This window comes from Pseudorca crassidens, chromosome 3, assembly GCF_039906515.1.
Source record: "Pseudorca crassidens isolate mPseCra1 chromosome 3, mPseCra1.hap1, whole genome shotgun sequence".
In the NCBI taxonomy this organism is placed as follows: domain Eukaryota; kingdom Metazoa; phylum Chordata; class Mammalia; order Artiodactyla; family Delphinidae; genus Pseudorca; species Pseudorca crassidens.
This window is the reverse complement of record NC_090298.1, coordinates 111,770,400-111,797,544: the sequence shown is the minus strand read 5'-3', so window position 1 is coordinate 111,797,544 and position 27,145 is coordinate 111,770,400. Positions and strand designations below refer to the sequence as shown.

The 27,145-nt window shown below is 39.3% G+C and overlaps 1 protein-coding gene and 1 long non-coding RNA gene across 2 annotated transcripts in view; both read left to right on the top strand.

Annotated features, from left to right (window-relative positions):
- Positions 1-27,145, top strand: part of CDKL3 (cyclin dependent kinase like 3) — a 91,813-nt gene that overhangs the window by 45,475 nt on the left and 19,193 nt on the right. Inside the window, 3 exon segments of the mRNA XM_067731756.1 lie at positions 716-878; positions 1,693-1,753; positions 1,755-1,785. Of these exon segments, the coding sequence (XP_067587857.1) occupies positions 716-878; positions 1,693-1,753; positions 1,755-1,785 (255 nt within the window).
- LOC137220803 (uncharacterized) lies at positions 17,391-21,887 on the top strand. The gene is made up of 2 exons (XR_010941800.1): positions 17,391-19,493; positions 19,538-21,887. It is a non-coding gene; the product is annotated as an uncharacterized lncRNA (long non-coding RNA).

Below are 27,145 nucleotides of genomic sequence, written 5' to 3'. Positions count from 1 at the left end.
GGAAGATCCCACATGCCGCGGAGCGGCTGGGTCCGTGAGCCATGGCCGCTGAGCCTGCGCGTCTGGAGCCCGAGCTCTGCAACGGGAGAGGCCGCAACAGTGTTATTTATAATAATAAAACATTGAAAACAACACAGATCCATCCAAGAGCAAGTGACTGGTTAAGTACGTTAAAGTACATCCACACAGTGGGATACTATGCATTACATTGTGGAAGAGTGTTCATTAACCTAGGAAAGTTTCTATCATCTGTTGTCAAGTGAGCAAAAACAGGTAACACAAAAGTTTTTCCAGAATGCTGAGTTCACAAGTAATTTTTTCCTTTGGGTTTTCCCAGTGTCCAGAGCACATCATTTTGTAAATAGAAAAATAAGTTATTAATAAAATGAACTGAAGCAATTTGTCCAAAGTCAAAATGCAATGAATAGGATCAAAAATTAAAAGTTGAGACTGTGGTTCTCGTGGTCAAGACTGTTCTTAGCATATTGAATATGCTAGAAAAAGTTTACTTTATAAAATTTTTATTGGAGTTTGATCTGTTTATATGTTTGATGGTATTCTCTTCTACTTCTTACTTATTAAAATAACCTTGCAAAGATAGTTATTTGTATGCCTATCTTATACCATCCAAATGGCTGGCATTTGTAGGCTTGTCATTCAATAAGTAGTTACATACCTTTCTTCAAATTAACGCTTGTTTATTTGGTTTTTTTAGAGCCAAATGGAGAAGGGTGTGTTTAATGAGCGAACAGGTCAAAGTGACCAAATGGCAAATGGAAACAAAAGGAAGCTGAATTTTTCCAGAACTAACAGGAAAGAATTCCATTTCCCAGAATTGCCTTTCACAATACAGTCAAAGGGGATGAAAGGAATGGAAGGTACACATTTGTTGCATAGCTTTGGAAATCTACAGACTTAATCTTTTACAAGACCTTTTTTGGTAATATAACTTAGATGTTATAATGTGATTTAGGTAGAAAGGAGTATATTGCTATGTAAAATATTTTCAGCTGATGAAAAATTTTTTCCCATAGTGAAATAATGGGTAAGACTTAAAGGAGATAACTTTAAAACAGTGTTAAGAAAACTTTAAAAAGTAAAATTTTCATTAGCTCAATTTTGTTGGAATGTTAGAACAGTATTTGAGGAAGGTGTTTTTGGTTTAGTATATGACCTAGGGTAAATCAGTTTCCTCTGTTTCTCTGTGATAACTTGCGCATATAATAGGAGGAATGATATGTGTGCTTCAGGCATCCAAGGATTTAGTAGATTAAGATTTATAACATGTACTGAGCTCATAAAATGAAACTCATTTTTTTCAGTGTTATTATTATGTTTCTTTGAAGAACAGTGACACCTTGTGAAAAGATAATATAAGAGCAAGAAAATAGTACTTGCATAGCTCAAGAAGAATTATCTGATCCACTTAACAGTTATACTCAGAATTTTATAAATAAATATCCTCTTTATTTAGAGGACAGACTGGTAGACTGTTAGTAAAATTATATAGCAAATCATTTATGTTTGGCACATAATACCATTACAACTCATGATTTGTTCAGTTCCTTTATAATAAACTCAGAAACTGACTTTAGTGTATATCAGAATTTCCATTTAAAACTCTTGAAAAGTAAAGTAAAATTTCAAGGTAGGAGTAAAAAGTTCTCATTGTTGTAGATATTTTTGCAAAAGTTAAACAGATAAAAGTGATGAAGAGGAAATCAAAGAAAACAGATTCATCTAAAATACCAACTTAATGCAGATCAATATCAAGAAAAACAAGAGGTAAGACTTTTTTATTTATAGCTTTTACTAAGTAATGCTGTTTAGAACCCTTGACTTATTATATAATTTTAGTTACTACTGTTGGAAAGTCAGATAAAAATTCATAATTCTGTAATCTCTGACCTCTAGAAACAGAACTAAAATTTCCTAGAATAACCAATTACAAAAGATTTTTAGAAGTTATTTTTTGAGGGTAGTAAATATGAACTCTCATTTGAATGTTGAGTGATTGAGTATATGGTACCCAGGGAAAATAGTATGTGTGTTATGTATACTACCTGGTGGTGGGTAAACCATGCCAGAGGAAAGGAATAATGGTATAAACATAGGATTATACTGGCCACAAGAACATATGTATTTTGTCTTTAGCCTTTTTCTTCCTGTTTTTTTTGTATAATTTACTCCCCCATCTCTGCTCTCCACCTCCTGTCCTATTTTCAAAGATTTGCTCTCAGCTATCAGATAATCTTGAATTTTATTTGGGAATCTTGAAGCCATCAATATCTAAATGAATACTCTTTAGGTACTCTTTTAAGGGAAAGGGATTATGCTGAGCACCCACTGAATTAAATTATATTGACAGTCTTCTATCCTGTACACCTGTGAGGTCATTAACTTTGTTATCTCAGTTTCTTATTTTCTAAATAAAATTGACTACATTTTTATTCATGATAAAATTAGTACATACTTCCTAAGGAAATCTGAAGAAATTAGAAGATAGAAACTTTGATCTGAAATTATGTAAGGATGTATTTTAACTAAGTCTATTGAATCTCTACAACATTCAGGTAAGAGTTATCAGACACTGTTAGATATATTTTCACAGTGACATTTATGCCTTATTCCTGGCCTAGAACTTGTTAACAAGTCCACAGTCAACTTCGCAGAAAAGAAATATTTTCTAGGTAGAACAAGAAAGGCATTAATGGTCATCTTTTAGTTTGTTATAAAAAGTAATAAGGTGGCTTTAAACTTTTAAACCTGGGTCACAGCATGTTGAACAGCACACCATTTGCAGATTTTTTGAATGATTGGGTGAGTTAGGGCTCTTGAGTTTGGGCGGACTAGTAATGTGCTACATGTGTTTATCCTACTGTCCTATGAGAGCCCCCAGAACTAAAATGACATTTTAATGCAGGAAGAAAGGAACTCTTAAGACAGTTCTGTCATTTTAAAAATACAAAAGTAAGTAGGAAAGGAAAACCCCTTTTTGTACATATGGTGTAGAACTCCTGAAAAGACGCTCTTTTTAAGAGTAACGTTGAGGGCTTCCCTGGTGGCGCAGTGGTTGAGAGTCCCCCTGCCGATGCAGGGGATATGGGTTTGTGCCCCGGTCCGGGAAGATCCCACATGCCGCGGAGCGGTTGGGCCCGTGAGCCATGGCCGCTGAGCCTGTGCGTCCAGAGCCTGTGCTCCGCAACGGGAGAGGCCACAGCAGTGAGAGGCCCGCGTACTGGAAAAAAAAAAAAAAAAAAAGTAACATTGAAACAGTTGTAGGTGTTAGAAATATCCAGAAGTCGTCAATGATGGTTGTAGTTTATTTGTAGTAATCATTCAAATGCAGTTCTGACAAGCTACTGAAATTGCATATGACTGGTTCAAATGCTTTTAATAAATTAATGTGAGAATTAAGAAAATTTCCTAAATTTCGAGTTGGTAGTTTGCTAATTTAGAGCATGAGAGAATATGACATGTTTTAAAAAACTAAGATAGGGAATGGCAACTTATTTGTTCTATTCATTGATTTCTTTTTGAATTACCAAATCACATCCAGGCACTTCCCAGTTAATAGTATATACATGAACTGAATAGACTCTGTGACCTAGAGAGAAATTCTAATTACTGCTGATGAGTGAGTTAGGCAAGAGAGAAGAGTCCATAGAAAAGCCACCTTCAGTTTTGTCTCATGGTGATAATAAGGAATACTTTGCTAAATAGTCTTCCTGTACCTTATAAAATAACCCCCAGGTGCAAATTACAAGTACTTATCTGTGGCTGTATTTCCTTAGCCAAAGACTCACCATTTCCTCAGTTAAGGTCCTGTTTCTATTTACTGTTTAGAATACAGGAAATGCACAAACTGAAAGGAAGAAGAACCTGCCAGATGTAGAGTAGAAAATGCAGCAGCTGAAAATTCAGGGAACCCCAGAATCACTATATGGTTAAAAAAAATCCTTTTTATTAATATTACGTACACAAAAATGCTGACTAGAGAATTCTACAGATATATCGTAAATCCTGTGTAGTTATGTGTATACTCACCTAAATTTGTTTTAAAATTTATTAATCTGTAAATTATTCATGTTTTCTTAATTTGAACATTAATTTATAAAAACTTCCTGACTGGTACATCCTAATACAACTACAGCTTACGTTAAGTCATATAATTTTATTTGATGACCTGTTATCTCAGTCATGTTTGATCAGTGGTCATTCTTAGCTTTGGTTCAGAACTTTATAATTATAGATGGAAGAGTTTCTAAATGTGTAATAAAGTGAGATCCCAATGTCTGGGAGCACCAAACATTTCTGAGCAAACAAATACACTTGATAAGCATGAAATGTGGGTTTGGTTTCACACTGGATGTTCTGGAGCAGTATTTAAACATCATGAAGGTTGTTTAAAAGGATGGAAATTGAGTAAAGCATTGAAGCAAATCTTTTGGCTTGACCAGCATGTTTATCATTTAATAGTTTATATAGAATATATTGTTACATATAATTTAACATTAATACAGGCGAGGTTTTGGCAACATGTATTTACATTCTTATCCCACTTTTTGGCTTGGTTTCTAATTTTAGGGTGGAGATGGCCATTGTAAGGGGAAGAATTTGAAGAGGAACAGATTTTTTTTTTTTTTTTGGTAGTGTCTTTTCTTTTAAATCTTAAAAATACAAATTGGCAAGTCTCCTCCAGTCTGGGGTCTGGGAGGGCCCCTCCCACCTGCCTCTCCTGATCCCATCCCCCACCCCCCCACTTCCCCCTTCCCTCCTATGCCCCCAGGACCAATGCGGCGTGGGGGGGGGGCGCAGGGAGGGCTAAGGGCGGGTCTTGGAGGGCAGGGGACCCTCTCAGCAGGCTCCCTGGGCCCAAGTGGGTGGGGCAATCGCCCTCCGCTCCTCTCCTGTTCTTCCTGGAGAGTCTCTCCCATCTGCCTCTCCTGATCTCCCCAGCCTCAGGGATGCTGAACTTGTGTGGCCTCCACTTCTCCTCCCCCCTTGGTCCCCCTACATCCTACCGGTTCACTCTGGGCTTCCTCCCATCTTCTTGGGGGTCAGAGTCCCCTACCAACGGCCAGCAGGAGCCCTAGTTGTGGGGAGACACTAACTCTGTGTCTTCCCACACTGCCATCTTGACTCTTCCCCCTGCCTGAGTATTCTTAATAAAACATAAATCAGATGATGTCATTGCTCTGCTCAAAACCCCCCATGCTTCCCACTTCACACAAAGGAAAAGCGCAGACATTACAATAACCTCCACGACCCTACACAGTATGCCTCTACCCTCTCTTTGACGCTATTTGCTACTTCTCTTCTCTATTGCTCATTCTGTTCCAGGCCCACTGGCCTCCTTGCTGTTCCTGACTATGCTTCTGCCTCAGAACCTTTGTTTTTACTGTTTCCTCTGCTGAGAAATATCTTTCCTCAGGTCACTGCATGGTTCCCTCCTTTACCTTCTTCTGTTGTTCAGGACAACCTCCTTTTACTCGTATATGAAGCTTTCTCTACCATGTTACTTAAAATGACAACTTTCCCCATTCCCATTTCTGTTTCCTGTTTTACTTCTTCATATAGCATTTCTCTATCTGACAAGCTTTATTTATTAATGGTGTCCCTCCAATAAACTGTGAACTACATGAGGGCAGGGAATTTAGTGTTTTGTTTGTTGCGGTATTCCCCAGCATAGAATAGTGCCTAGCATATATTGACACTTAATAGCATTTTCTTTGTGAATGAATGAATGAATTTATTAAGCACCTACATAGTAATCACTTGAAAAAAACCAAAGAATAAAATATGAAATAATTTTATTGGTGTGGTAGAATGTGCTTCCTATAGCATGCTAATATTCATTGTTCAAGTAGCTGAACAAGGAATGAATAGCAGTCATTCAGCACGGAGTTTAAAGGTGAAGTAGACAAGGTGAACTTACAGTTTGTTAGTGTTTTAATGGAGGAATTGAAACTTAGTTACATTTATAGGTAAAACTGAAAGATGCTTTTTAGAAACAGAATTCAGAGGAATCTCAGATAAGTTAGAAAAATTGTATCTCAAAATTTATAAAGAGACAAGGAAATTCAGGTAAGACAAGTGAAAGGGTAAAAAAAAATAATGCTCTACTAAGTGAGTTACAGTATCTGGGTCAGAATTTTAGATTATCCACCGTAAGTCACCACATTTCTGTTTCTTTAGTGACTGCGTGTCAGGAGACCAGGCAAGTCCTAAATTAGTACCCTTAGTACTTGTCATAGAGTGAGAAATTATATGAGTATTGTCTCAGTGTTATGAAGGTCTCTCAGTTAACTCTCTTGGCTTAGAATAAGTGAAGTAATTTGCTTGCTTAATTGGATAGTATCGAAAGAATAAACGAAATATATAACTCAAAGAGGTAAATAAAATGAAGTTTGCTTCCGATTGACTTTCAGACTAACTTTGGGTTAAGGTGCTTGCTCTTCACAATTGGCTTTTCATTTAATGGGTAACAGTATAGAGATTCCAGCTATCCAGGGGCTATTACATGGTCTCTGTGGCCCTCTTGCCAAAGAGTAAAGGTGATTCTGAAGTTCTCTTTGAAGTCACTTAGTCCTAATCTCCTCCAGAGGGAGCTCAATGTCCAGCATTTTCAGGACCTGGCGCTAGTGTCAGCTCTGATCTAACAGGACTAGCCATTCAGTTCCCTGTTGGACTGAACTAGTGTATGAAGATGGGATCCTAATGAGGCAGTGCTTTTTGCTCTAAATCAGTGGTTTTTACTCCCTGAGATGAGAAATGTAATAAAAATGCATGCTAGGATTTGGGTTTCCTCAGGTGAATGACTCCAAAGTCTTAGGACCTTTCAAACCAAGCCCTAGATTATTTACATAAATTTCAGGCAGCATCTCTTGGGCATCTCTGAGTAATTTCTTTGTGGCTACTAATTATTACATTGAACAGTATTATTAAAATGTTTAAAGCATCTGCTGCCTCATGAAAAACCTTAAAAACCAGATTTATAATGGAATAATCTGCTATCAATAGACTTCCTTGGATTGTTGTTTGATAGATTTGAGTTTAGAAAATTGGTTCCTTTTAATTGCTGTCCTTTAAACAGAATATCTAGTGGTATCAGAATATTTATTGAAACTATACCTATAAATTTCTGGGGCTTTTTTCTTTTTAAAAATATTTGTTGAATGAACATTCAATTTTTATTAAAAGCATTGTGGTATGGGACTTCCTTGGCTGCCCAGTGGTTGAGATTTCTCCTTCCAATGCAGGGGGTGAGGTGGTTTGATCCCTGGTCAGGGAGCTGGGATCCCACATGCCTCGGGGCCAAAAAGCCAAAATGCCAAAACGTAAAACAGAAGCAATATTGTAACAAATTCAGTAAAGACTTTAAAAATGGTCCACATGAAAAGAAATCTTAAAAAAAAAAAGCCACATAGTATAACAGAGTCCAGATTATAATCAGATTGCTTAAATTAAAATCATGGCTTTTACCACTTCTTCACTGGGGAGTATGTGTGTGGTATTTTGTTGCCTCAGTTTTCCTCAGTTGGAAAATGGGGACAAGAATAGCTTATCTCTTAGAGATTTTGTGAGGACTTACTGAGATAAAGTTTAATACACACAGGACATAGTGAGTTTGTACTGTACTGATGAAATGTAGTTGTCTCCTTCAAAGATGCAGAATTATGGTTTTGTTTGTTTGGCCACGCACATGGCTTGTGGGATCTTAGTTGCCCGACCAGGGATTGAACCCAGGCCACAGCAGTGAAAGCACAGAGTCCTAACCATTGGACAACCAGGGAATTCCCCAGAATTATGGTCTTTAATCTTAGTTCTTTTGTCCAAGTTGTCCGAGTTTATCCTGACTTCCTTCACTTTGGTAGTAAATTAGGTCTACGGGTGCCCTTTACTGTTGTTGTACACTGCCTGTGAAATTCTGAGGGAAACTGTGCCTTGGTCTCTATTTGTTTAGATGTGAAGTTGGCATGGATGACAAATACATGTCTGCTCTACATGTATAAAATGTTACATTACTTTTTTTTTAATAAATGTATTTATTTTTGGCTGCGTTCAGTCTTTGTTGCTGTGCTCAGGCTTTCTCTAGTTTTGGCGAGCGGGGGCTACTCTTTGTTGCAGTGCGCGGGCTTTTTGTGGTGGCTTCCCTTGTTGCAGAGCACGGGCTCTAGGCGTGCGGGCTTTGGTAGTTGTAGCTTGTGAGCTCTAGAGCGCAGGCTCAGTAGTTGTGGTGCACGGGCTTAGTTGCTCCGCGGCATGTGGGATCTTCCCGGACCGGGGCTGATGGGATTGCCATTACTTGGTTCTCTGTGGCTACCAAAAGTCATGCAGAGAAGTGGGAACAGCAGAGGCAGTGGCAGCTGAATTGGCAGTCAACCAGGTCAAGTTTTGAAATCTGTTGGGTAGATATTCATGTGATGATTAGGAGTCCTGGTTTCAATCCTTTGGCCAAGTGGAGTTGTTGTAAGTGGAAGGGGTTACAACTGGTAGCTCAGTAGGTTGCTGCTATGTGACACTCATTTCCTTTCCTTTGGAAGAAGGAACATAGAATATAGTCACAGTGATAGGAAGTACCCTGATGCATTTAACACCTTGAAGAATAAAATTAGACTACCGTTTTTTATTGTTTAATATAATACTGTATATTATATATAAACAAATTTATGTTTCACATCCTGCTTTATGATGTTAGTTACTTACCTCTTAATTTATATCTTTGTACTTTTACATCCTACCCCCAGTACCTTCATATAATTGTGTACCTTGATATGTATGGAACAAATAATTTAAATTCAGAATGACCTTAGTAGTTTGAAGACTTGCTGAAGAATCAATGAATGATGTTAAAAATGATCAGTAAGAATCTGAGGCATGGATGTCACAGAGCAAGCTTCTCAGAAGAGATCTTGGGTTGGCAGTTAGTGGTGTCATGTTGCAGTTCTTTAAAACTTCAGAGCACTCACAATTCTGTGTGCCTTTAGGAGGGCTTAGTTGAAGTTTTTATCAAGTTTCAGCCTTCTCAGATCAAAAGCAATTCTACTTTTTCTTGGCAATACGTGTACTAGATATCTGACTGTATGTGTTGGATATCCTGAAAAATTCCAATTATGAAACTTCTCATTAATGGCCAAAAGTTACTGGTGGTTTAGAGCATTGGAGATAAAGTCTAGGGCCTAAGCAAGGTAAGAAGTTGTATTGGAAACTACACATAAAGCTGAGTCCTTAAAAAGTGATACCCTTAGTAAAGAGTGAACTAGACAAAATATACTCCTCAAAGTGTGATTATAGAGAAATTTGTTTGTCTTGTCCTTGGCTCTGGATGGAAAAAAAAAAAAAAAATCAAACCAACAACCTGAGAACTCATAACCATCCTTCATACAGGTTTGGTGTCACATTTCAACTACACGTGTGATCCAAAAAACCCAAGATTAGAATGTGGTTTAAAGTGCTAATGGGTAAATAATGAATCCTGTTACCTGTCAGAATCAATCAAACACAAATACTCTCTGGAGGAATGCACTTTATTTTTTTAATTTTTAAAAAAATGTTATTTAGGGCTTCCCTGGTGGCGCAGTGGTTGAGAGTCCGCCTGCCGATGCAGGGGACACGGGTTCGTGCCCCGGTCCAGAAAGATCCCACATGCCGCGAAGCGGCTGGGCCTGTGAGCCATGGCCGCTGAGCCTGCGCGTCCGGAGCCTGTGCTCCACCACGAGAGAGTCCACAACAGTGAGAGGCCCGCGTACCGCAAAAAATAATAATACTAATAAATAAATAAAATAAAATAGATCTAAAGAAACTACCCAGAGTATAGCCTAGAAAGACAAAGAGGTAGAAAAGATAAAATAGAAGTTAAGAGACATGGATGAAGTATGAGAAGGTCTAACATAATACTAATCAGAATTCCAAAAGGAAGAAATAGAAAGAACGAGGAAATACAATATTCAAAGAAATAATAGCTGATAATTTTTCCAGAATTGTGTAAAAAAACCCAAGAATCCTCAAATTCAGGAATCCCAGTGAATCCAAGAATAACTAAAATGAAACCCACTCTCAGATACATCATCATGAAAGTGCAGAACACCAAAGAAGTGAAAAAAAGATTAAAAGTAGTCAAAGACTGATAACTACAAATGAATGATGGGTAATGACAGTAACTTTTCAACAGCACAATGAAAGTCAGAAGAAAGTTGGAATAATATTTTCTAAGGATGGAGCAAAAATACCTGTAAACTTGGAATACTGAGGCAGGTTATTAATAGTCATCTCCAAATATCTGTTCTTTGCTTCTTCTTTTGTAATAAAATCCCTGATTTTTAACTGAGCACATGAATGCCTGGAATAAAATCTACTTTTCCCAGCTTTCCTTACAGTTAGCGCTATCAGAGAAGTAGTGAAAGTGGTGATTTGTATTAAACTCTAACAAGTCAAAGGTTTTGCTTTATTGCTGCCAATTTCTGAGATAATAGGAAAAAATATGAAACAACTGTCTTGGACACTGGGCAACAGGCAGCCCAGGACACTGATCTCTGAGAGAAGAAAAATGAGTTGAAGCAATCATTATGATCACACAGGCTTTCTTCAATTTCTGGATCACTAAACAGGGAGATGGTGATTCACCGATAGTCTGGCACATTTGGTGAGTTTATGCGGTAGGGATATAAGTTTGGGGAGGTCAAGGTGGCTAGAGTTTGCAAGGCAAAATACAAGAGAAGAGAAAGCTATGTAGGGAAGGAACTTAGAAATCTGCATGGCTTCTCCTCCAATCTTTGGTTGAGTAGTAATCTGTGCATGTGTTGCAGACATCAAAATGCACCTCCCAGAGCTCCAACTGCAGGGAGTGTAATTTAACTTAAACCAAAAGAATTAGAAAAATTATCTAGGGGCTTCCCTGGTGGCGCAGTGATTAAGAATCACCTGCCAGGGGCTTCCCTGGTGGCGCAGTGGTTGAGAGTCTGCCTGCTAATGCAGGGGACACGGGTTCGAGCCCTGGTCTGGGAGGATCCCACATGCCACAGAGCAGCTAGGCCCGTGAGCCACAACTACTGAGCCTGTGCGTCTGGAGCCTGTGCTCTGCAACAAGAGAGGCCGCGACAGTGAGAGGCCTGCGCACCGCGATGAAGAGTGGCCCCCGCTCACCACAACTAGAGAAAGCCCTCGCACAGAAACAAAGACCCAACACAGCCAAAAATAAATAATTAAAAAATTCCTACTCCCAACATCTTCTAAAAAAAAAGAATCACCTGCCAATGCAGGGGACACAGGTTCAAGCCCTGGTCCAGGAAGATCCCACATGCTGCAGAGCAACTAAGCCTGTGCACCACAACTCTGAGCCCGCGTGCCTAGAGCCCATGCTCGCCAACAAGAGAAGCCACCACAATGAGAAGCTTGAGCACCGCAACAAAGAGTAGCCCCCGCTCGCCGCAACTAGAGAAAGTCTGTGTGCAGCAACAAAGACCCAATGGAGCCAAAAATAAATAAAACAAATAAATTTTGTTTTGTTTTTTGTTTCGTTTTGTTTTGCGGTGTGTGGGCCTCTCACTGTTGTGGCCTCTCCCGTTGCGGAGCACAGGCTCCGGACGCACAGGCTCAGCGGCCATGGCTCACGGGCCTAGCCGCTCCGTGGCATGTGGGATCTTCCCGGACCGGGACACGAACCCGTGTCCCCTGCATCGGCAGGTGGACTCTCAACCACTGCGCCACCAGGGAAGCCCCCAACAAATAAATTTTTTAAACAAAGGACTTGATCTTTTAAAAAGAAGAAAAGAAACAAGAAAAATTAGCTAGCTTACTGGGAGGATTCAGGAAAATACCCCTGGAATTAGATTTTTGGGTGTTTGATCAAGGTGACTGGAATATAAGCCTAGATAAGCAAGAATTCATTGACTTGAGGGAACCTTCTCAGGACACGAGATTTAACACCCTAGCAAGGACCTTAGGGGGTATAGAAAATACACTGCTGTGCTTGCTCTTAAGCCCGGGGAAAACTGTGGCCAACGCTCATGGAAGTAGAAATGTCTGAATTGCCCTTACAGTGACAAAGGAAGAAATAAATAGACTGAAGGAAGTGGGCCTGCTAGAATAAATGTATTATATAAGACCAGAAGACAACCAGACAATAATGTTCCATGGGAGGACCCAGGGGACCCGTCATTCACCAAGTCCATTAAGAATACCCTGGTGATAAATCAACTATACTTCAATTTAAAAAAAAAAAAAAAGAATACCCTAGTGAAAGGAAGTGCAAGACTTATATACTGAAACCTACAGCAAAGAGACTAATGCTGAGCCCCTGGCATGGCATTATTTTTTGAGGAGACTAACTGGCTGCTTGGTGGCAAGTCAAATATATCAGGCTCTTTCCATCCTTGAAGAGCTAGGGTTTCATCCTCCCTGAGATAGATACCCATTCTGAATATGGCTATGCTTTCCTGCCTGCAGATTCTTGGTAGCCTGGAACTTACAGAAAACCTGATCCACAAGCATGGAAATACACACAGCGTAGCATCCAACCACTTCACATTGAAGGAGGTGTGAGTGTGGTCCCATAACCATCATAGAACACTGGATGCTTTATAAGGTGCAGTTGAAGTGACACCTCAGAGGCAATCTTATAAAAGGATGATATGCCACTCTTCAGGATGCAGAACATGTGTTAAATCAGAGGAATTTTGTAGAGTGCTGTATCCCTAGTAGGAATAATAGGGTGCTAGATCCCCATGGATTTGGGGACGAAGGAATAATAGGGTGCTAGATCCCCATGGATTTGGGGACGAAGGCATGGAAGGAGGATTAGTTCCATTTAACATCACTCCTAATGACCTACTTTGGGATGTTGTACTTTCCATCCCTGGCAACCCAGGGTTTTGGCAGAATTGGAGTTCCTGGTCTCCAGAAGGGGCACACTCTTGCTAGGGGCCACAGCAAGAGTCCCATTGAACTAAAAATTTGAGTTGTCACCATGGAATTCTGGATTCCTTGTGCCCATGGCAAGCAAGAAGAGGAGTCACCATATTGGTAGGGGTAATTGGCCCTGAGCAGCAGGAGGTAGGATTACTGCTACACGAAGGGGGCAAGGTGGGATATGTGTTAAACCCAAGATATCCATTTGAGTACCCCGTGTTACTCCCTCATACTACTGTAACTGTGAATGGACTCATGTAGCAACTTCTGACTGAGGACGGTATGATTACCAAGGGTTCAGACTGCCCAGGAATGTAGGTTTGGGTCACGCTACCAGGTAAACCACCAAGACCTGCTAAAATGATGACTTGTAGGTGAGGAAAATGCAAAATGAATCGTGGAGGAGGATAAGTACCAGTTGCAGCCCTGAGATCAACTGCAGTGATGAGGGCTGTAATTTGTCTCATTGTTCTCCATCCTCTGAATTTCCTTTCAAGAAGGGTAACAGGAATCATGGAGGAACCTCTCTCCAAATTGTGAGAAGTAGATATATGTGGTGCAATGGGTGAATCTCTGGTGGCCGCAAAAATGTACCTCTTAGATCTCTGACTGTGGAGAGCATAAGTGAGCCCCAGCTGCTGCACTCTGAAATCTGGCACCGCATTTGCACTAAAGCTACACTTCCCACATGTTAATCCCAGTTAATGACTGAGCTCATCAGGGATCTAAGGCAGGCCTGTTCCTGAGAAATGCAGTTTTCCTGATGGGAGACTAAAGCTTGAGGATTCCACATCAGCTTCCCAAACTTCCTTGGAGCTACAGTGCGGTGTAAATGTTTTCCACTCAGTCTTACTTTCATTCCTCTCCCCTTCACAAGGGTTAGACCTGCATTGCAATCTTATGACTCTCTTAGCTACCCCTGGCTCCCTTCCCATTTTTCCTTATAGGTGTTTACTTCCATAAATCTCTTTCATGTCAAATCCTCTTCTTGGCATCTGCTTCTTGGAGTAACCAGACTGACAAGGCATGCATAGAGGAAGTTTATGAGGCCAGTCAAAGAATATCTGCCAGGGAGCTATAAGCTGAATACTTCTTAGAGATCACACCGAGCTAGCAGAAACTCAAGTTTCTGACAGCCAGTGTGGAATGATGTTGTTGAATAGCTGCATATTCAGTAGAGATCCCAGAAGAATCATACGTTAGCAGGATGAATAAAGGTCATAGAATAAAGGTCAATTTAGATCTTCTCTTAAAAGCAAGCTCTAACAGACGAGGCTGATCTGAAAGTAACTCGAATGACTGTCAAAACAAATTTCAACCTCTCTGAAGGAAAAAAAAATACTAATACTCAACCATGTAATGATCATAACACCTCCCATTCAAACTAAAATTACTAGACTTGAAAACAACTCAAAAAAGTGACCCATAATGAAAATTAAAAATCAGTCAATAGAAAGAGATAAAGTAATGATGATGGGGGACTTCCCTGGTGGTCCAGTGGTTAAGACTCCGTGCTTCCACCGCAGGGGGCACAGGTTCAATCCCTGGTTGGGAAACTAAGAACCTGTATGCCATGTGGTGAGGCCAGGAAAAAAAAAAAAAGCTGATGGATTAGCAGACAAGGACTTGAGAACAGCTATTATAAAATGCTCAAATATTTAGAGGAAAACAGAAACATATTGAAGAAAGAAGTAGAATATTTTAAAAGATCCAAGTGGAACTTCTAGAGCTAAAAAATACATTATATGGGGGGCTTCCCTGGTGGCGCAGTGGTTGAGAGTCCGCCTGCCGATGCAGGGGATACAGGTTCGTGCCCCGGTCCGGGAAGATCCCACATGCCGCGGAGCGGCTGGGCCCGTAAGCCATGGCTGCTGAGCCTGCGCGTCCGGAGCCTGTGCTCCGCAACGGGAGAGGCCACAACAGTGAGAGGTCCGCGTACAGCAAAAAAGAAAAAAAAAAAAAAAAAAATACATTATGTGAAGTGAAATGAAAATTCACTGAATTGAGTCCAAAGCAAATTAGATACTGTAAAAGAAAATATCAGTGTCTTTAAGACATAGCAATAGAAACCATCCAAATTGAAGCATAGAGGAAGATGGAAATAAAATGAAACAAAACTGAAATAAAAGCAAAATGACTCTGGTACAATATTAATCATTGTAACATACATGTAATTGTGTTCCTAGAAAAATAGAGGAAAGGGCAGAAAAAATATTTGAAAAAGAATAACCGAAATGTTTTCAAATGCATTGAAAACTATAAGTCCTCAGATCCAGGGAGGTAAATAAATCCCAAGCAGGATAAACACAAAATTTCAGCAAGGCACATAATAATCAAATTGCTAAAACTCAGGGTGTATTAAACACAGGTTTTATTATTATTCTGGTATGGTGAGGCCAACAGATCAGGAGAAAACTACCATTGAAAAGATTGTTGTTATACTCAACAGATCTCAAGAGAAGGAGGCACAACATGCCACAGAGGGCCACAAGGGGAAACATCAGCGTTGGTCAGGAGGCAGAGGGAATGAGGGGGAAACCTGGGAAAGAGCTTTTATTGTGGCTTCCACAGGGAAGAATGTGCTAAGCAGGTAAGCAATCTTAGGAATGGCTAGTTTGAATTATTTCAGCAGGCTCTGTGGGGTAGAGGCTGTCCTTAGTTGTCCTGTACCTGGCCCTGGGGTGATTAGGGCAGGGGAATAGTGGCCTGGAGTGTAAGAGCCTGATAAAAAAGTTAGTTGGCATATGGACACATATGGATTGACTGCATATGAAAGACATGTTTACAGGTGAGTTCTATTTCTAGGCATTGACTAGCCCTAGGAGGAGGCAGTCGCTCAAGGGTCAGCAAGACTTCAAGATGCCAAAGTATAGAAATACAGAAAATTAAAACATATGATCAATATGCAGGGATATGGAGAAAATGTAAAAGTGGAGGACATGCAGGCTTCAGTAGTTGTGGCACACAGGCTCAGTAGCTGTGGCTTGTGGGCCTAAGCGCAGGCTCAGTAGTTGTGGCATACGAGCTTAGTTGTTCCACAGCATGTGGGATCTTCCCAGACCAGGGCTCGAACCCGTGTCCCCTGAATTGGCAGATGGATTTTTAACCACTGCACCACCAGGGAAGTCCTATTTATTTATTTTTGCTGCTGCTGCTTGTGTCAATTTTGTAAGTTATGTTTTTCTAGGAGTTTGTCCATTTCATTTAAAATTTCAAATTTGTCAGCATAAAGCTGTTTATAATATCCCTTATAAAAGTCTGTAGGATTTGTAGTGAAGTCTCAGTTTTCGTTATCAATGTTGGTCATTTGTGGTTTCTCTCATTTTTTTCTTGATAAGTTTTGACAGCAATTTATCAGTTTCAGAGTCTTTTCAATGAAGTTGATCCACTCTATGTATGTTTGTTTTCTGTGTCTGCTTCTGTGTTATTTTTTTCCTTCTCCTTTCTTCAGGTTAAATTTTATGTTCATTTTCTAATTTAAGTCATTGATTATCAGCCATTATTCTTTTTCTAATAAGCAATTTTAAAGTTATAAATTTACCTCCAAGCACAGCTTTAACTGTACTGAAAGTTTCTATATGTAGTATTTTCATTATTATTCAGTAAAAGATATTTTCTAATTTCCTTTGTGATATCTGCTTTGACCCATGAGCTATGTAGAAATGTGCTTCTCAGTTTCCAAACATGTGAATATCTTTGAAGTTGGAATTTAGCTTAATTAGAGTGTGGTCAGAGAACACGCTGTATTATTTCGGCCCTTTGAAATGTAGTTACTTGTTTTATACACCAGCATATAGTAAATTTGGGTGCACTGTTCTATAGATGTCAATTAGGTCAAGAGCGTTAATTATAGTGCTTAAATCTTTATACCATTTCTGCTTCTTTGGCATGTGCCTATTCTAAAAGCTATTGAGGGGTGTGTGTTAAAATCTCTGACTATGATTGTGGATTTGTCTATTTGTTCTTTTTGATTCTATCAATTTTTTATTTATATACATTTAAGGCTATGTTTTTAGGTGCATAAAATTTAGATTTGTTATATTTTCCTGGTAAAGTGTACCATATTTCATTATGAAATATATCTTATCTCTAGTAATGCTTCTTGCCATAAAGTCTTCATCTGTTATCAGTACAGCTACGCTAGCTTTTTTGTATGGTACATATTTTTATTTCCTTTTACTTTCAGTATTGCTATATATTTCATATAAATAGTTTTTTTTTAAGCAGCATATGGTTGGTGCTGGCCATTTAAAATTTTTTTTTTTTTTTTGCGGTACGCGGGCCTCTCACTGTTGTGGCCTCTCCCGTTGCGGAGCACAGGCTCCGGACGCACAGGCTCAGCGGCCATGGCTCACGGGCCCAGCCGCTCAGCGGCATGTGGGATCCTCCCGGACCGGGTCACGAACCTATGTCCCCTGCATCGGCAGGCGGACTCTCAACCACTGCGCCACCAGGGAAGCCCTGGAGTATCATTCTGATACATGCATAATGATCCCCCATGTACTCATCACCCAGATTTAACAATTATCAACTCATGGCCAATTCTGTTTCATCTATTCCGCCACTTATTTCCTCCCCTCTTGTATTAATTTGGAGCAAATCCTAGACATCAGTATAATTCTTTCCTAAATATTTCAATGTGTATATCTAAAAGCTAAGTCCTCTTTTTATAAAGACATAATTACATCTTTACAACAGTTATTAAGTTTTTTTTTTAATATATAAATTTATTTTATTTTTGGCTGTGTTTGGTCTTCATTGCTGCATGAGCTTTCTCTAGTTGTGGTGAGCAGGGGCAACTCTTCATTGTGGTGCACGGGCTTCTCATTGCAGTGGCTTCTCTTGTTGCGGAGCACGGGCTATAGGCACACGGGCTTCAGTAGTTGTGGCTCGTGGGCTCTAGAGCGCAGGCTCAGTAGTTGTGGCTCACAGGCCTAGTTGCTCCGCGGCATGTGGGATCTTCCCAGACTAGGGCTTGAATCCATGTCCCCTGCACTGGCAGGCGGACTGTTAACCACTGTGCCACCAGGGAAGCCCTGTTAAATTTCTTAATGTTATCAATATCCAATCAGTGTTCACATTCCATATTTCTCCTGATTTTACATTTTGTTTGAATCAAGGCTCTCTTTTAATTTTTTAAACTGCTGATGGGCTACCCTGTGCAAGGGTAGCCCATCTTGAGTGAAGTTCTATTGAAAATGTGCGGGGCTGAAGATCTCACTCTGAGTGAAGGGCAGCTCACTCACTCCATTGATGGGCTCAGAATCTAGACTTCTTCAGGTGGCTTGTGGGAAACCAGCAGCCATTCCCACAGATGCCTGGTTTGTTCATCACTGATAATCATTTAACTCTGTGATAATGTTGTTTTTTGTCCTTTTTATAGACCTTGGGTAAAGAACTCCTGTAACATATCTTTCTTCTTAGCAGCCTATTAGATGGTTATGCAGTTACTCAATATTTACCATATCAAGGAAAGGTATAAATAATACTTTTCTGTTTACATATAATCCATGCTAAACAAATACTTACTTCCATCATCCTACCATCCTTGTTCTTCCTTGAAACCGAAGGAAGGGTTGTGGGATGAGATGAAAGAGTGAGGTGATGGCCAAATGATAATGTACCTGGAAGTAGACTGTAACCCATCAGGTGCTATCTGTGCACATGTTGTGGGGTTTTTTTGTTTGTTTTCTTTTAATTTTTATAAATTTATTTATTATTTTTATTTATCTATTTTTGGTTGTGTTGGGTCTTCGTTGCTGGGCGTGGGCTTTCTCTACTTGCGACGAGCAAGGACTACTCTTCGTTGCAGTGCACGGGCTTCTCATTGCAGTGGCCTCTCTCGTTGCGGAGCACGGGCTCTAGGCACGTGGGCTTCAGTAGTTGCAGCACGTGGGCTCAGTAGTTGTGGCTCACGGGCTCTAGAGCACAGGCTCAGTAGTTGTGGCGCGCGGGCTCAGTTGCTCTGCGGCATATGGGATCTTCCCGGACCAGGGATCAAACCCCCATCTGCTGCATTGGCAGACGGATTCCCAACCACTGTGCCACCAGGGAAGCCCCACAGGTTGTTTTAACAGAAGAAGCAGCCTCCTCTCTCAAACATTTTACTTTCGTACTCACTGTAATCCCAGCTTCTCCTTAGTTCACCTGTCTTATATTCAGGCTCTCATCCATCATTTGGGCTACTGCAGTCTAGTATCCTCTGCCAGGTCCATGGTGCAGTCTTGAAAGTGCTGCTCTCATTGTTGCCATAGTGGTGCTTATGTGACAATTTGAATATTTTACTTTTTTGGGGGGTAAAAATGAAAATTATTTGCAGTGGAAAAATGAGATTGCTGATGCTAGTGATTAGTAGCCTCACTCCTCACACACACACACAAAAGAAGCCTCACTCTCATGAATGTGATCGCATTAAGACAAAGATGAGCTCCTTAGGGGTGCTAAGAGGGTGCTAATTAATCTTAAGCCTCATCTGGACTCTTACATGCCAGATGTCACATGTCAGATGACGTATTCAGTTGTGAAGGAAAGGAAAAAAAGAAAGAATATCTGTAAGTGCTGAAAATATATTGTTTGATTAAACTGTGAGACATAATTGGGGATTTTATAATGTTTTTTAAAATGTGAGATTAAAATGTGAGACATAATTGGGGATTTTATAATGTTTTTAGCTTTCTGGGAATGAACTGTCCTTAAAACATTTAAACAAAATGTATGTTTGACCATACACCTGACTTTTGAATATGTTTTCAGAAACACGAAACTGCCTGTAGTTGAATAGGCTTCCTTTCCCACAGTTACCCACAGAGCTAGAACTCTGGAGATAGAGGGAGAAAACCAGCCTAGCTCTGCTCCTGGTCGTAGGACTCCGGCAGTCTAGGAAAAGGGGGAGGTGAGCTCTGCCTGGGACAAGAAGACACTCCTCTTTTTCTGGCAATCCAGAGCAATTACTTCATGAGATGCCATCGTGATGACATGTGCCCAGTTTAATGCCCCCAATATGCTGTCCAACTGCATTGTTTCCTGCTGTAGTAGGCGCTGTAGGAGTCATCTTCTGGTATTTGGGTGAGGCAGGGACCTGAGCGGGTCTCACTTCAAGTCATGTTGACACTGAGAACCTGGCACTGACATAAAGCATCATTTAGTACAAGGCAGAGGACTCTTTCTGCAGCTAAAACTCAATGGTAATCACTGACCTCATGGTCTTGACAATCTATAGGGTTAGAGGATGCAGCATGGATATGCAGCCTTCACCATCTGTTCTGCTCTCGAATTACAAACACACCACGAATACACATCACAACTGCATCATCAGGAAAAGGAGGCTAAAAGTGCTTCTAGCCCTGTACCATATTTTAGGTCCAACACTTTGTGCATTTATTTTGGAAAAAGCTTTGGGTGCAGAGGAAGTCATAGTTTGATCATATCGTTTGAATCTGACAACATCACTGATAGAACTTTTCCCTTGATATTCCCCTAAACTCAGCTATGTTCAATTGTATTTCACTGTATTTGCTCTCAAGAGGTAAATTCTGCTTGGTAGTAGGGGAAATGGTCATGGTCGTTGGGTTAAAATCTAGCTTATACTTTGAGCTTATTCTGTACAAGAGGACCTCAGGGAAACAGAGTATAACAGTAATGATAATGAGCCACAGCTTTATTCAACAATCATTGTATTTGAGTGAATTGTATTGAGTTACCAATGTCTGTTTACTAACTAGATTGTGAACTGTTGTATGGCAAAGAACCAAGTTTTCTTCATCCTTTCTTCCCTATGGCACTTAGTACATGGCAGGGATTCAGTAAAGTAAAGCAGAGAAGATATGTATCTAAATAATATAATTATATAAGGCAGAAAGTAGTTAGTGTGGAGAAAGAGGTATGAATGATCTATGGGATCCTAGAAGGAGAGATGAGACTGGGGGAACTAAAAATTCTTCAAGGGGTAGTGTTTCTTGACAGATAGATGGACCTTAATAGACTGAAATAAGGGCTATCATATATTGGATGTTTATTATGTGCTGGGCACTGTGCTAAGCATTTTGCTTGCATAATCCAACAGAATCCTCCAAGCAACTCTATGAGAAAAGCACTATCATTATCCCCGTTTTAGAGATGAAGAAATTGTGGCTCAGGCAGATTAAGTGATTTTATCAAAGTCACACAGCTGGAAGGTGACAGAGTCAGGATTGGATCTAGTCTGACATGATGGGTATGCTCTTAAACACTGGGCTATACTGTTCTTTTTTTTTTTTAATTATTTATTTTTGGCTGCGACTGTTCCTTTTCCTAGGAAGTGAAATAAGTCTTTTAGGGTTTGGAAAAACATGGACCATGTTCTAAAAATATTTACTAGTTGATGTGGCTGGAGAATAGAATATGTGGAGATTGGAGAACAGTGGGAGATAAGGTTGTTCCAATAAGTCCGGGACACATCTCAGAGAACTTGGAATGCTATCCTAAGGAATCAGGGATTTTTGGAAGGTGATGGAAGTATTACATGCCTATTATTGAAGTGGCACGATTAGATATGTGCTTTAGGAAGACAACTCGATGTGAAGGAGCAGGATGAGAAGCAGAAAAACCAGTTAGGTGGCTCTTGTAGTAGTGGTACAGGAGTGAAAAGGCATGCAGAGCCCCAAGAATATGTGATGTCCTCTTGCAAGCCTAGTTGAGATTGTTTCATTTTAAGAAAAATAAGAACATGTTTAAAAATCTAGACTCAAAAAGAACATAGGGACTTCCCTGGTGGCACAGCGGTTAGGACTCGTGCTCCCAATGCAGGGGGCCAGGGTTCGACCCCTGGTCAGGCAACTAGATCCCACATGCATGCCGCAACCAAGAGTTCGCCTGCCACAACTAAGGAGCCCATGTGCCGCAACTAAAGGAGCCCATGAGCCACAACTAAGGAGCACGCCTGCTGTAACTAAGACCCAGCACAACCAAATAAATACATAAATAAAAATAAATAAATTTTTTTTTAAATAATAATAATAAAAAAGCCCTTAAAAAAAGAACATAATTTAGGAAATAATTTTTAGCTTTACAAAATGTGTTCCCTTTGAGAGCTTTTAAAATAGGATTTGGTTTACAGAATTTTTTGCATATCTTGGGGAACTATGTAAACCAACCTGTATTTTTTTTTTGAATTTCTGAATTTTATTTATTTTTTATATAGCAGGTTCTTATTAGTTATCTATTTTATACATATTAGTGTATACATGTCAATCCCAATCTCCCAGTTCATCACACCACCACCAACCACCCTGCGACTTTCCCCCCTTGGTGTCCATACATTTGTTTTATACCTCTGTGTCTCTATTTCTGCCCTGCAAATCGGTTCATCTGTACCATTTTTCTAGATTCCACATATATGCGTTAATATATGGTACTTTTTTAAATTTATTTTTTTATACAGCAAGTCCTTTTTAGTTATCCATTTTATACATATTATTATACTACATTTGTTTTTCTCTTTCTGACTTACTTCACTCTGTATGACAGTCTCTAGATCCATCCACGTCTCTACAAATGACCCAGTTTCGTTCCCTTTTATGGCTCAGTAATATTCCATTATATATATGTACCACATCTTCTTTATCCATTTGTCTGTTGATGGGCATTTAGGTTGCTTCCATGACCTGGCTATTGTAAATAGTGCTTCAATGAACATTGGGGTGCATGTGTTTTTTTGAATTATGGTTTTCTCAGGGTATATGCCCAGTAGTGGGATTGCTGGGTCATAAGGTAATTCTATTTTTAGTTTTTTAAGGAACCTCCATACTGATCTCCATAGTGGCTGTATCAATTTACATTCCCACAAACAGTGCAAGAGGGTTCCCTTTTCTCCACACCCTCTCGAGTATTTCTTGTTTGTAGATTTCCTGATGATGCCCGTTCTAACTGATGTGAGGTGATACCTCACTGTAGTTTTGATTTGCATTTCTCTAATAATTAGTGACGTTGAGTAGCTTTTCATGTGCTTCTTTGCAATCTGTATATCTTCTTTGGAGAAATGTCTATTTAGGTGTTCTGCCCATTTTTTGATTGGGTTGTTTGTTTTTTTAATATTGAACTGCATGAGCTATTTATATATTTTGGAGACTAATCCTTTGTCCATTGATTCATTTGCAAATATTTTCTCCCATTCTGAGGGTTGTCTTTTCGTCTTGTTTGTAGTTTCCTTTGCTTTGCAAAAGCTTTTAAGTTTCATTAGATTCCCATTTGTTTATTTTTGTTTTTATTTCCATTACTCTAGGAGGTGGATCAAAAAAGATCTTGCTGTGATTTATGTCAAAGAGTGTTCTTCCTATGTTTTCCTCTAAGAATTTTATAGTGTCTGGTGTTATGTTTAGGTCTTTAATCCATTTTGAGTTTATTTTTGTGTATGGTGTTAGGGAGTGTTCTTATATCAATCTTTTACATGTAGCTGTCCAGTTTTCCCAGCACCACTTATTGAAGAGACCATCTTTTCTCCATTGTATATCCTTGCCTCCTTTGTCATAGATTAGTTGACCATAGGTGCATGGGTTTATTTCTGGGCTTTCTATCCTATTCCATTGATCTATATTTCTGTTTTTGTGCCAGTACCATATTGTCTTGATTACTGTAGCTTTGTCTTATAGTCTGAAGTCAGGGAGTCTGATTCCTCCAGCTCCATTTTTTTCCCTCAAGATTGCTTTGGCTATTCGGGGTCTTTTGTGTCTGCTTACAAATTTTAAGATTTTTTGTTCTAGTTCTGTAAAAAATGTCACTGGTAATTTGATAGGGATTGCACTGAATCTGTAGATTGCTTTGGGTAGTATAGTTATTATCACAATATTGATTCTTCCAATCCAAGAACATGGTATATCTCTCCGTCTGTTTGTGTCATCTTTGATTTCTTTCATCAGCGTCTTATAGTTTTCTGAGTACAGGTCTTTTACCTCCTTAAGTAGGTTTATTCTCAGTTATTTTATTCTTTTTATTGCAATGATGGATGCAATAAAATTTCTCTTAATTTCTCTTTCTGATCTTTTGTTGTTAGTGTATAGGAATGCAAGAGATTTCTGTGCATTAATTTTGTATTCTGCAACTTTACCAAATTCACTGATCAGCTCTAGTAGTTTTCTGGTGGCATCTTTAGGGTTCTCTATGTATAGTATCATGTCATCTGCAAACAGTGACAGTTTTACTTCTTCTTTTCCAATTTGTATTCCTTTTATTTATTTTCCTTCTCTGATTGCCATGGCTGGGACTTGCAAAACTATGTTGAATGATAGTGGCGAGAGTGGACATCCTTGTCTTGTTCCTGATCTTAGAGGAAATGCTTTCAGTTTTTCACCATTGAGAATGATGTTTGCTGTGGGTTTGTCATATATGGCCTTTATTATGTTGAGGTAGGTTCCCTCTTTGCCCACTTTCTAGAGAGTTTTTATCATAAATGGGTGTTGAATTTTGTCAAAAGCTTTTTCCACATCTATTGAGATGATCATATGGTTTTTATTCTTCAGTTTGTTAATATGGTGTATCACATTGATTGATTTGCATATATTGAAGAATCCCTGCATCCCTGGGATAAATTCCACTTGATCATGTTGTTTGGTCCTTTTAATGTATTGTTGGATTCTCTTTGCTAGTATTTTGTTGAAGATTTTTGCATCTATTTTCATCGGTGATATTGGTCTGTCATTTCCTTTTTTGTAGTGTCTTTGGTTTTGGTATCAGGGTGATGGTGGCCTCATAGAATGAGTTTGAGAGTGTTCCTTCCTCTGCAATTTTTTGGAAGAGTTTGAGAAGGATGGGTGTTAGCTCTTCTCTAAATGTTTGATAGAATTCACCTGTGGAGCCATCTGGTCCTGGACTTTTGTTTGTTGGAAGATTTTTTTTTTTCATTTTAACATCTTTATTGGAGTATAATTGCTTTACAATGTATGTTAGTTTCAGCTTCACAACAAAATGAATCAGTTATATATATACATATGTTCCCATATCTCTTCCCGCTGGCGTCTCCCTCCCTCCCTCCCTCCCTATCCCACCCCTCCAGGCGGTCACAAAGCACCGAGCTAATCTCCCTGTGCTATGCGGCTGCTTTGTTGGAAGATTTTAATCACAGTTTCAATTTCATTACTTGTGATTGGTCTGTTCATATTTTCTATTTCTTCCTGGTTCAGTCTTGGAAGGTTACTCCTTTCTAAGAATTTGTCCATTTCTTCCAGGTTGTCCATTTCATTGGCATAGTGTTGCTTGTAGTAGTCTCTTAGGATGCTTTGTATTTCTGTGGTGTCTGTTGTAACTTCTCCTTTTTCACTTATAATTTTATTGATTTGAGTCCTCTCTCTTTTTTTCTTGTTGATTCTGGCTAAAGGTTTATCAATTTTGTTTATCTTCTCAAAGAACCAGCTTTTAGTTTTATTGATCTTTGCTATTGTTTTCTTTGTTTCTATTTCATTTATTTCTGCTCTGATCTTTATGAGTTCTTTCCTTCTACTAACTTTGGGTTTTGTTTGCTCTTCTTTATCTAGTTCCTTTAGGCCTAAAGTTAGATTGTTTATTTGAGAATTTTCTTGTTTCTTTCTCTTTTTTTAACATCTTTATTGGAGTATAATTACTTTACAATGGTGTGTTAGTTTCTGCTTTATAACAAAGTGAATCAGCTATACATATACATATATCCCCATATCTCCTCCCTCTTGCATCTCCCTCCCATCCTCCCTATCCCACCCATCTAGGTGGTCTCAGAGCACGGGTTGATCTCCCTGTGCTGTGTGGCTGCTTCCCACTAGCTATCTATTTTACATTTGGTAGTGTATATATGTCCATGGCACTCTCTCACTTCGTCCCAGCTTACCCTTCCCCCTCCCCATGTACTCAAGCCCATTCTCTAGTCTGTGTCTTTATTCCTGTCCTGCCCCTAGGTTCTTCAGAACCTTTTTTTTTTTTAGATTCCGTATATATATGTTTTAGCATACAATATTTGTTTTTCTCTTTCTGACTTAACTTCATTCTGTATGACAGACTCTAGGTCCATCCACCTCACTACAAATAACTCAATTTCGTTTCCTTTTATGGCTGAGTAATATTCCATTGTATACACGTGCCACATCTTCTTTATCCATTCTTCTGTTGATGGACACTTAGGTTACTTTCATTTCCTGGCTATTGTAAATAGAGCTGCAATGAACTTTGTGCTACATGACTCTTTTTGAATTATGGTTTTCTCAGGGTATATGCCCAGTAGTGGGATTGCTGGGTCGTATGGTAGTTCTATTTTTAGTTTTTTAAGGAACCTCCATACTGTTCTCCATAGTGGCTGTATCAATTTACATTCCCACGAACAGTGCAAGAGGGTTCACTTTTCTCCACACCCTCTCCAGCATTTACTGTTTGTAGATTTTTTTAATGATGGCCATTCTGACTGGTGTGAGGTGATACCTCACTGTAGTTTTGATTTGCATTTCTCTAATGATTAGTGATGTTGAGCATCCTTTCATGTGTTTGTTGGCAAACTGTATATTTTCTTTGGAGAAATGTCTATTTAGGTCTTCTGCCCATTTTTGGATTGGATGGTTTGTTTTTTTGATATTGAGCTGCATGAGAGCTGCTTGTAAATTTTGGAGATTAATCCTTTGTCTGTTGCTTCATCCATTCTGGGGGTTGTCTTTTCGTCTTGTTTATGGTTTCCTTTGCTGTGCAAAAGCTTTGAAGTTTCATTAGGTCCCATTTGTTTATTTTTGTTTTTATTTCCATTTCTCTAGGAGGTGGGTCAAAAAGGATCTTGCTGTGATTTATGTCATAGTATGTTCTGCCTATGTTTTCCTCTAAGAGTTTGATAGTTTCTAGCCTTACATTTAGGTCTTTAATCCATTTTGAGCTTATTTTTGTGTATGGTGTTAGGGAGTGTTCTAATCTCATACTTTTACATGTACCTGTCCAGTTTTCCCAGCACCACTTATTGAAGAGGCTGTCTTTCTCCACTGTATATTCTTGTCTGCTTTATCAAAGATAAGGTGACCATATGTGCGTGGGTTTATCTCTGGGCTTTCTATCCTGTTCCATTGATCTATATTTCTGTTTTTGTGCCAATACCATAGTGTCTTGATTAATGTAGCTTTTTAATATAGTCTGAAGTCAGGGAGCCTGCTCCTCCAGCTCTGTTTTTCTTTCTCAAGATTGCTTTGGCTATTCGGGGTTTTTTGTGTTTCCATACAAATTGTGAAATTTTTTGTTCTAGTTCTTTGAAAAATGCCATTGGTAG